Raw genomic sequence first — 11,537 nt, forward strand, 5'->3', positions numbered from 1 at the left:
TGCAGCAAGTGAAATGCAAATGAACAAATATCTCAAATACTGATTAAAAAAAATACTGAGCTTAAAAGAGGAAAAAGGTAGCTGAAGAATGCAAAACTCCAAGGCCTTACTGTTAAGGCCTGTAGTTTTTGCATGTTTATAAAGCTTTGTAGAAGGCTAAAATGCCACGTTTTAGCCACAATGGCTGTTCAACAGTGGAGGTAGGAGACAATATGCCTCTGAATACCGGTTGCTGAAATCCATCCCTAACCCTAACCCTAACCCTGTAGTTTTTGCATGTTTATAAAGCTTTGTAGAAGGCTAAAATGCCACGTTTTAGCCACAATGGCTGTTCAACAGTGGAGGTAGGAGACAATATGCCTCTGAATACCGGTTGCTGAAATCCATAGGAAGGGAGAGTGCTGTAGTGCTCAGGAGGCCTCACTTCAAATATGGCAAATTTCCTCCCCCCTCCCTTTGAAAATATTGAGTATCTCAGTCTTCAATACCACATTGCAAATCTCATTAAAAACAGTTGCATGGTCTTTGAACCTGAACGAGACAGGAATTTTAATTTCAGAAATAAGTTTTTGCCATGTGCAGTTGTGCCAAAGACCACAATTCACTTGCCAGGGAGAACTACTGCAGATACAACATAGCTAGGGGCTAAACTATGGATTGCACACTTTCATCCGACCTCCCAGTTCTGAACCAGAATTCTAGCCCCGCCCCCTGCCCCCCAAAAACCAACAACCTGTGCTTAGTTGGCTTGACTGATAACCGTACTGAAATTAACCTCTGTTAGGGACATCCTCTTAAAAATCTGAATTTTCAACTATTCCATGAAGATTAGTTCTCAAAAAAGAAGTCTATTTTCACAGCCAGGTCTTAATTCTGTGTATTTGGAATTAAGTCCCATTGATTTCACCCAGATTTACCTCCTAAGCAAGCATGCTTCAAACTGAGTCTTAAATTGTAAGGTATGAAAATGCAATGGTAGAATCACAGTGGGGAACACATAGGAACTGAGTCCTGAAGCATCTCTTGCAAAGGTGGAACAAATGCAAGCATGTCTGGTTCCCTCTGAGCTAAATAGAGCTGCCTTGATTAGGAGACCTTACGATTAAGCCTTGCTCCCTTGCAATGTCAATCACAGCCATGAAAATGGGATCGATGTCTTCTAAGTCAGGGGTCACCAACATGGTGCTCAGGGGTGCATATGTACCAGCAAGAGCCTTCCCTGGCACCCGCAGGGTTCCCTTCCCCCTGCTGAAATTAGATTAAGCATCCTCTTGTAGCCAATAGACTAGCTTGTGGTGCATGCTTGGATGTAGCTTGGAGGTGGGTGTATATGTGGTGTCCATGACCGTTTTTCCAGTTTGCAGATGTACCCATGAGCCCAAAAAGGTTGGTGACCACCCCCCTTCCAAGTGGTGTAAATGTAATGTGATTCATATGTCCAATACCATTCATATGTCCAAATAGGTCTCTAAACGAGATAGATAATTGTAAGATATACATTCAAATGTAGAAAGGGCAGTAAGATCTTCAGACCACTGAGGAAAGGGTGGTGGTGCTTGTTCTTCCAACCTGGAAAATGAAGGTTGCATTTGCATTGCTGTTTACTGTGGCTCTAGCACACTCCCTTCCCTCAGCCACAGTTTTTTAAACAAAATCCTCCAACATTCAAAAGTTGCAGAAAGTAGAAATGGGTTCAATACTATGAAGACATTCCTAAATGCCATACTTGGTGCTTGTTTAAACAAATAGTTTTAAGGTAGATGGGGGGAAATCAATTTTAGCTTTGAAGAGGTGGGTAGATAAACATCTGTCAAGAATGATTAATCTATAATAATAAAGTCCTCCTCAGTTCAGGGGGCTGGTTTAGACTATTCTAAGATCTTTCCCAGGTTCCAGTGCTTTGATTCTATTATTCCTGTTCGTATGCAAAAAAGCAGGCTTAACTTTCCATTAGGCATTCTTGTGTGACATTTCCAGTATAAGGAGGACAAGAAACATTCTTCAAAACAGTTCCCTTTCCTCCGATTTCACGTCTTGGTCTCTTCTTTTCCCAATAATGATTGCTAGAAGAAAAATTCCCCTTTTCGAACTCGGGTTCCTAATGAAAACCACTACCCAACCAATCCATGGTCAAGGTGACCGATCAATATCTCATGGCACACATTTTTGTTACTTTCAGATTGGAATTGTGTTTATTGCAGGGTGATCTACATGTGGCAAGCAAATGGAAAATCTGATTGGTCCAGAACCAGGCAGCAAGAATGCAAGTGCTAGCTTACCCATGGGTGAGCATATTATACCCAGTTTGCAACAGCTGCATTGACTGCAAGTTCATTTCTGTGCAAGCATTCAAAAGTGTTGGTGATCCCATTTAAATAGTCAGGATACTCAAGGGACCACCTATACCCATCTGTACCCACCTGAGCCTTAAAATATGCAACAAACGGCCCATAATTTGGTGAGAGCTATTGGGTTAGTGAGTTCCAGGGCCTTCTCCTTGGTGGCTCCTCATCTGTGTCCGTTCCAAATATATATGTACCTCTGGAATATATGTATCTCTTAGTTGGCTTTCAGAAGAGCCCTAAATACTTTGTTTCATTCTAGTCGGCTTATGTTTTAATAATAGTTTTCTCTAACTGCCGTTATATTAATGCGACTTAATGTTGCTGTTGGTTTTGCTTTATGGTTTCAAAAGCTAACTAAATAACAAAATAAATAAAATCTTTGTTTCACTGGTTGCTTTTTGTGCCACCTTTGGGGGCTACAAAGCCTAGAAGATGGAATAAACAAAAATATATTCAATCCCAATAAAAGTAAGTGAAGCTGCCCGCAGTGGGGGCTGGGGCCCATTAGGGCTAGGAGGTGGAAGGAACTGAAGTCAAGAGCAGATGGAGTCAAGAATCAATTGCGGGCACGGCCAACTTACTCTAGTTTTGTCCCTATCCACAGCAGCAATGCAGAGATTAAGGCAGAAGAAACTGACAGCCAGGGCCCACCCCCCTGGACTGGGTGTAAGCAATAATAAGGCAAGGCAAGGCAAGGCAAGGCAAGGGAGGGTTGGCCAAGGTTGGTGGGGCAGCACCCCGTTTGCCCTAATGAACTGCCACCCACGACCCATCTCCTCCCCACAATATCTGCTGTGAAGACTCCTCTTTGTGTCTTGACAGTGCCTGAGGCAGGACTGGCTGGGCCGTGGGAAAGGGCCTTCTCTCTGTGGCTAGGCCTAGATGGTGGAATGCCTTGCCTCCCAGAGACCACCACAGAAATTTCTATTGCGCCCACATTCTTTAAGGCCACTCCCTTTTTTTAAGATAAGGGCAGCAGACAAATGCCTAAAATTGTTGTTGGCTGTTTGAATTTTATTAGTCCCCACCCTGCCTCCCCCAAAAAACCTTGCTGTAATCCACTCTAGACACTGCAAACAGAGGCATGCCTAGGGGTGGGTGAAACCAGTTCCTGCCAGGGGCACAAACCCAGGGATTTGTTATTGCAAAAATCGCCTATTACACTATGAGGTGTATGAAGTATATGTGTGGGGCAACAAAGCCACCACTGTTGTGGCAAGATAAAATGTCGGAGAGGTTTCCCAATCTTCCCACACAAAGGCATGCATTATTTTATGTTTTTTGCTCTTCATTCTTACCCTGGTCACTTCAAGTACAGTGGTACCTCGGGTTAAGTGCTTAAATCATTCCGGAGGTCCATTCTTAACCTGAAACTGTTCTTAACCTGAAGCACCACTTTAGCTAATGGGGCCTCCTGCTGCCACCGCACCGCCCGAGCACGATTTCTGTTCTCATCCTGAAGCAAAGTTCTTAACCCGAGGTACTATTTCTGGGTTAACGGAGTCTGTAACCTGAAGCATCTGTAACCTGAAGCATATGTAACCCGAGGTACCACTGTACTTGGGACACATAAAATGTAGTAATTTCTAATATGGCTATTGTGGCAAAGTAATTGTTTCGGGTGGAGCGGCAATACAGCTCCTTGCCGAGGGCGCAAGGGGCCCTAATGATGCATCTGACTATTTAAAGCAGAGGTAGGGTGGGATGGAAATATTTATTACTGATAATAATAATGGAGGAACAAGTGGACTTGATCTGAAGACACACCCACACACCCTTTTAAAGCTGCCAACCTTCCACCTTCTCATAACAGTTGTGGTTGGTGTCTCTTGGGGAAGGTCAGGACTCCTACGTAGGAACTGGAGCCAAAGGCAGGCACAGCTTCTGCTTCGAGTTTTATCCCGATAACCTCCCTCACAAGTTCATATTCTTATATAGCTACATTGTTTTATACTGTCTGGTTGTCCTACAATCACATTACAAAGCAGTTGTTGTTCTATGTTATAAATCAAGAATGGCTAGGAGTTGCTTCTTTTTGTTTTCCAGTGTAGTTCTTACCAATAGAAAAAAATCAGTGGAATGCAAAAAAAAATATAAAAAAATAAAATCTCAAAGTGTGGTCCAGAGAAAAAAAAGTTTGAGAACCATGGCTGTAGGTGGAGTGTTTCCCGCTGAGGTTGGGTGAGTGGTAACCCAGCTAGGATCACCCCCCCCCCCCGCCCCATGTCCCCCAGTTCAGCTTCCAAGATATGTATTCCAATGACCTTTTTGCCTTTGGTCTTACTTACTGAGCCATTGTTTCAGAACACACACGTTATTGCTGGCATAGAGGACAGTGATCTTTCACTCAGAGTACCCCTGGTTCATATATAAGGATTAGGCATTTAAATTGGCCTTACCCTGCCACTGCCCCCAGGCTTTTAGTCTGAAGCTCAATATTGTGGGTACCCCCCCCACACTTTGGTCTTGCCTGTTTTGCCAAGAGATTGTGATAGGTTATAATAAAATGAATTTCAATAGGGGCAAATGTAAGGTTCTTTACTTATGCAAGAAGAACCAGATGCACATATAAGATGGGGAACACCCGGCTTACTAGTAGGACATATGAAAAGGATCTAGGGGTCTTAGTGGATCACAAGCTCAACATGAGTCAATAGTGTGATGCAGCAGCAAAAAAAGTGAATGCTATTCTAGGCTGCATCAACAGAAGTATAGTGCCCAGATCAAGGGAAGTCATAGTACCGCTATATTCTCTCTTGGCCAGACCATACCTGGAGTACTGTGTTTGGTTCTGGGCACCACAATTTAAGAAGGATGTTGACAAGCTGGAACATGTGCAGAGGAGGGCAACCAAGATGATCAAGGGTCTGGAAACCAAGCCTTATGGTGAGCACTTGAAGGAGCTGGTTATGTATAACCTGGAAAAGTGGAGACTAAGAGGAGATATCCTAGCCATCTTCAAAAATCTCAAGGGCTGTCATATGGAAGAGGGAACAAGCTTGGAGGACTCGAACCAATGGCTTCAAGTTACAAGAAAAGAGATTCTAAATATCAGGAACAACTTTCTGACAGGAAGAGCTGTTCAACAGTGGAATGGTCTCCCTCGGGAGATTGTGGACTCCCTTCCTTGGAGATTTTAAGCAGAGGTTGGATGGTCATCTCTCATGGATACTTTAGCTGAGATTCCTGCATTGCAGGTGGTTGAGTTAGAAGACCCTGGGTGTCCCTTCCAACTCTACAATTCTATGATTTTATATATAAACAAGAAATGCAAGTTGATGGGGTAACTTGCTGATTCACACCATTACAGAAATAGAGCTACTGTACAATGGTTTGCAAGTTTAACTTGCCCACAGACCCCAAGAACAGATTATTTATGACGTGTTTACTGCAAACACTGAACAACTGATAAGGGTAGCCAGCGGTATGGAAAACATGTCCTATGAAGATCAAGTGAAGGAACTGGCTATGTTTAGCCTGAGAAAGCAGACACAGGGAGAGGGGTGGCTTGGGGAGACTTTTGAGGGCCAGATAGAGAGGCCCAGGGGGCCCCAGGGCCAGAGTTTCCCCACCACTGATGTAGTACCACCAGAGTGCATAATATCTTAGGAAAACGCTGCTGGGCAAGCCCCAGGGCCAAGGAGCTTTGCGGTCCAAACTGCAACATGAAAAGTCACAAGGGAAAGGGTTTGCATGGGGAGAATATGCATTCATTTCAGGCACATGAAGGGGCAGCATCTCCCATCCAGGTGGTGCTAGACTCCAGTTCCCATCATCCCTGACTGTTGGCCATGCTGATGGGATTTGGAGTCCAACAACCTCTGGAGCATGCCCAGTTTTTTTGGGGGGGGGAGCTGCGCAACATTACTGGGACAAAATATCATGCAAAATATGGCATCACCCAGATGTTCTGCAAACCTGAAGCATTTTTGAAGACTTCCTTTCATATATTTTTTTAAAAAAGAGTCTCCCGAAAATAGAAAACGAGAATAATAGTCAAACAGATGTTGGTTTGTCATTATCCACAGGAAGGTTTTAATGCATAAAGTAGGAGAGCATTCAGAAAATTAGTAGCCCAGAGTAGTACAGACTATCCTATCCACTCTCCTCCCTCGCCCTCCCGCCACAGTATGGCCCACCTTAAGCAAACATGGGCTGAAAGAATCAGCTTGTGAGCATCAGGTATGCTTTGGTAGATATTAAGGCTGTCCAAAGATGAAGATAAATTCTAATGCCCAGTGCACCACATCAAGGGGCACACGCAGATGCCTTGGCGTCTTCCGACAGTTGGTTTTGGCATTCAGTTTGAGGAGCCCCAGCAATTCGGGGTGATGGAATCTGGGCTTTTGTTCCAGGGGCATTCCTTTGAATGCATCAGAGCCAGCTGCGAGAGGCTCCGGCACATTTCTTCATCTTTTATATTTGTTCAGTGCAGCAAGATTGGCAGGCAGCAAACCTTAGAAAGCACTTCTAGGGCTAGCGAGTCTCACAATCCCATTCGGTTCCCACTGAGTTCACTTTGTGACCTTGGGTGAGCGAGGGCGTCCTTGGGCTGGCGTGCCAATTGAGGCAATTTCCACACCTATTTCTCTTACCAATGGAATTCTCAGCCATCCTTATTCACTTATCTTTCTCACATTTACCACTTAAAGAGTTTTAAACTATGTAGCTGTTTATAAATGCTTTTTTTGAGGGGGGGATGACAAAGAAATAAATACATTTTGTAGGGATTATCTACATCGTTCTCCCCCTCTCCATTTTTATCTTCACAACAACCCTGTCATCAAATTCCGCATGGGTAGTCAAGGGATAAGAAAAGTACCGGACTGTACTAAGAGAGATGAGCTGGCTTTAAAAAATATTAAAAAATAAAAAGTTTTTAACCATGCAGAACTGAATCACCTTATTGTCTGGACACGTAGAAGCCCTTCATCTGACAAAGCTCCTTCTCTCAAGTTGTATTGCACATGCATGATGGAACACCAGCCGGCAAACAAAAGGATTCCCTTTCCCTCCTTTGGAGAAAAATTCCAAGGCTGAACAAACATGTGCCGCCTGAACCTTCATATATTTACTCAGAATTAAGCTTTGCTTCTTGCCATGGGACTTGCTTTCATGCATATATGGAATTTATTTAGCTATTTGGAAGAGTTAGACCCCCACCTTGCAATCAAATCATTGTCAAGGCTGCGATAATATGCACATCAGCAGGCCTCTGGCTTTGTTCCTCCAGATGTTGGTGAACTGCAAGTCAGCATAGCCAGTGGCCAGTGGCCAGGGATGTGGGGAAGTTGTACTCCAGCTCTTGGAGGGAACCATATTGGCTCCCCTTGCAATCAGGGGCTGGGTTCAAGACATTCTGGCACCCGAGGCGGAAAACAAAATGGCACCCCACCCTTCCCACCAGGGAAGAAAGGGTGAGTGAAGATCTACATCAGGAATGGCTGGCTGGGTGGAAGAAAGATCTACACCGGGATCGGCTGTCCCTGTGGATCCTTGCTGCCTGAGCTGGTTATCTCACCTTGCCTTGTGCCTGGATGCAGACTTCCTTTTGATTCTGGAGTCCTAGGACAGGCATCCCCAACCTGCGGCCCTCCAGATGTTTTGGACTACAATTCCCATCATCCCTGACCACTGGTCCTGTTAGCTAGGGATCTTGGGAGTTGTAGGCCAAAATATCTGGAGGGCCGCAGGTTGGGGATGCCTGTCCTAGGACATCTAGCAGTAGAAACAGAGCGTACCTTCCTTATTTCATTGATGTACTTCATTACATTTCTGTGCCCCCCTTTTCTGCAAGAAGCTCAAGGGTGGCATACATGGTTCTTCTCCTCCTCCCCATTCGATGCAGGTAGGCTTGGCTGAAAGACTAAGTGGCCCAGGGTCAGCTGCATATTCCTGCATTACAGGGGGGTTGGACCAGGTGGTCCTGGGGGTCCCTTCCAACTCTGCAATTCTATGATTCTTTGAATTGCCTCGACATGCAGAAAAAACTGGTCCACCAGGACCATCAGCAATGTTCAAGTGGTCCATGGTAGGACTGGGAGGGAGGTTGCATTAGGACTGGGAGGGAGGTTGCATTGGAGGGAAGTATTGGGAACTACTGGTCTACGCTGGCTGGCAGGGGATCTCTGGGGTTCAGGCAACCTCCCTCCCAGTCCTACCTGGAGACACCAGGAATTGAACCTGCGACCTTCTGCATACATAGCAACTGCTCTTGCATTGCCCTTCCCTTAAATAAGTCTGCAAGGAAAACCAGGTGGGGACTTTCGAGGGAGTGCAGATCAGTCCCGGTAAATGGGGGCAGGTGGGGGGGGGGAGCTCCTGGGCTCAGCCCCTACTTATACGCACCCTGCTCTGTAATTCTATCCGTGTGTGTGTGTGTGTGTGTGTGTGTGTGTTGTATCTGGCTCCAATGTATAGCTCTTGAGTTTCAAGTTTTTATCAGGCTAAAATCTGCCTACCCCTGATCTACAGCAGGAGTGAATAGGTGGGATTTGTTGGGAGGCAAGAATACAAGGAGAATTGATGCTTTTGAATTATGGTGCTGGAGGAGACTCTTGAGAGTCCCATGGACTGCAAGAAGATCAAACGCATCCATTTTTAAGGAAATTAGCCCTGAGTGCTCACTGGAAGGACAGATCGTGAAGCTGAGGCTCCAATACTTTGGCCACCTCATGAGAAGAGAAGACTCCCTAGAAAAGACCCTGATGTTGGGAAAGATTGAGGGCACAAGGAGAAGGGGATGAAAGAGGATGAGATGGTTGGATAGTGTTATTGAAGCTACAACATGAGTCTGACCAAACTGCGGGAGGCAGTGGAAGACAGGAGTGCCTGGCGTGCTCTGGTCCATGGAGTCACGAAGAGTCGGACACGACTAAACGACTAAACAACAACAAGAAGAATACAAGGAGAGCCCCTGGATCAGGCCAGTGGCCCATCTAGTCCAGCATCCTGTCCTCTCGCAGTGACCACCCAGATGCCTGTGGGAAGCTTGCAAGCAGGACCACAGCACTAGCAGAAATCGGGGGGGGGGGGGGAGAATCACTCTCCCCTTCTGTGGTTTCCAAGAATCGGAATGGTATGCATCCAACAATGTAAGCAGAATGTAGCCATCAGAGGTTAGCAGTGGCCACAGAATGTGTTCTTCCCCATAGATTTGCCCCCTCTTTTTAAAAACCATATAAGTGTGTGTGATTGCTAGCAGAATCCTGCTAGAAACACCTAAGAGAGGCTGCTGAGAGCTATCCCACCCCCAGTCTTTTGTGTGAGCTCTGTTCAGTTCTGGCGATGGAAACAAAGCCCTGAGCTCAGCATGGGCTGGGGGGGGTGTCCAGGGCTTTCGTGCTAACTGTATGTATGTCTTTCGCCCCAAGCTCTGACTGCTGGATCTTGGGGTCCCAGTAAGAGACAGAGTCGATCCTACAAGTCTAAAGCCATCTTTAGCCTTGCTCTGCCATCTATTAGTACAATGGATCCAACCAACATTGAGCCCTTATCCATCGCCCTGATTTATGTAGGTGAGAAATGAGTACTTTCCTTAACTCACAATTCTTTATCAACGACACTTGAGCAGAGTGTGACTCTATAAACGGGCTTGCAGCCAAATCTCTTGCACATTTAAACTCAGGAGAAAAGTCCCACTATCAGCGTCCAATCCTAGGCAGGTTTACTCAGAAGTAAACCCCACTGGGTGACATCTGACTAAATCACACTCGCTGAAATCACTGGGTTTAGAATCTAGGACTAATTTCTTTCGTTGGGAGTGTGGCGGAGTTAGATATCAGGCACAAAGCTTTCACTGGGGTTTATTCCCAGGTAAGTGAGCATTTAGCATTGCTGCCTCAGGGTGCTTAACCCTCAAGTCTGCATGTGTAAGAATGTAGCCTTAAGAGTCACTTGAATTACATCAGAGTCAACAACAAGCACCCACAACCAAGTTTAAATACACATGATTTGTTTGATTTGTGCTGAATGAATTTTGCAAAAGAGGCCCCAGAGATTGGCTTAAAGGCTGATCACATCTCTGCAAGATAAATTTTAACGAGTTCAGGGGGGTTGGAAGCATGCAGGGGGTTGAAATGCGAGGGGAGAATCTAAAGTCCAAACAAGTTTCAAAAGCTAAGAAGCTGGGGAGACAGTGCCGCTTCCTTTCAAAAAAGAGAACCTTAACAATGAACCGCTGTGGTGAGTTCATATTCATGCGAGGGGGAGAAAAGTAATTAATGCTCTTACCGTTTTAGGGTCGGAGTACGTCCCAAGTCCAATCACAGGGATGCTGTTCCCATCACTCAGCCTCAAACGGTGGTTTTTGGCGGTGAGATTAGTCGTCATGATGCAAAATAAAAACTTCGATTTTTATTTTTATTTTTATTTTTAATTTTATTAAAGAGACCACCAAGAATTCGGATGCACGAGACTCTTCGGAGGGAATCCTGCCTTTTGTGTGCTTCGGGGTGCTTTGGGCTGCAGCCCAGTCCTAGCGGCAGAGGGCGCAAGAGAGCAGCGAAGAGAGGCGGCCACCATCTGCTGCTCGACCTGCACTGGGGCCCGCGATCAACTCGCCATCTGTTAAATACGAGCCGGCGACGCGCGGGCTGCGGGATTTTGTGGGAGGAAGGCCTTGGCAGCTGCTCTCCGGGGGATCTGGATCCCCGAGCTGTTGGAAAGGGCTTCTGGCTGGCTGGTTGGTTGGATCTGAGGACTGGAGATCCTTTGCTCCTGAGTCGTCCCCCCCCCCCCGTGCGCAATCGAAACGGTGGCGGCGGAGTGGGGTGAGGAGGGTGCCCCATGGCAAACCCAGGAAACACAAAGCAACCTTTGTACCGCTGCCCTGCGGCTCTTTGCAAGCTCTTATTGCCCCGCGTCATTGATTTACAAGGCAACCCTAAGCGCTCGGGGGAGATCAAGCCCTAAGTGCAAGGAGAAAGGCTTCCTGGGACGCGTTCACACGTGACGCTGAGGAATCCTTGTTGGGGGCTCTGAGCCCTCACCTAAACGCCAGCAGCCGGGCGGCCAGCTGCAAAGCGGATCGGGGCTCCTCTGCCTTTCCTGCACGGGCATAGGAGAGAAAAGGGGGCCAGCTAGGAGTCCGGCTGCACCTGCCGAACTCCTGGCTGCTGCTGCTACACGCCTATCATAGGCGTGGAGGCTCTCGTTTGAGATTTTGGCACGCTGGTTGCTCTACCTAGGCTA

At 46.3% G+C, this 11,537-nt stretch overlaps 1 protein-coding gene across 1 annotated transcript in view; it reads right to left on the reverse strand.

The window, feature by feature from the left end:
* Positions 1–11,119, reverse strand: part of AKR1D1 (aldo-keto reductase family 1 member D1) — a 38,496-nt gene extending 27,377 nt beyond the window's left edge. Inside the window, exon 1 of the mRNA XM_081878987.1 lies at positions 10,578–11,119. Within this exon, the coding sequence (XP_081735113.1) occupies positions 10,578–10,676 (99 nt within the window). The 5' untranslated portion in view covers positions 10,677–11,119. The remainder of the gene's footprint in view (positions 1–10,577) is intronic.
* Between the last annotated feature and the right edge of the window lie 418 nt (positions 11,120–11,537).

Source organism: Podarcis erhardii (assembly GCF_964252035.2).
Source record: "Podarcis erhardii genome assembly, chromosome: 10".
Taxonomy (NCBI): Eukaryota; Metazoa; Chordata; class Lepidosauria; order Squamata; family Lacertidae; genus Podarcis; species Podarcis erhardii.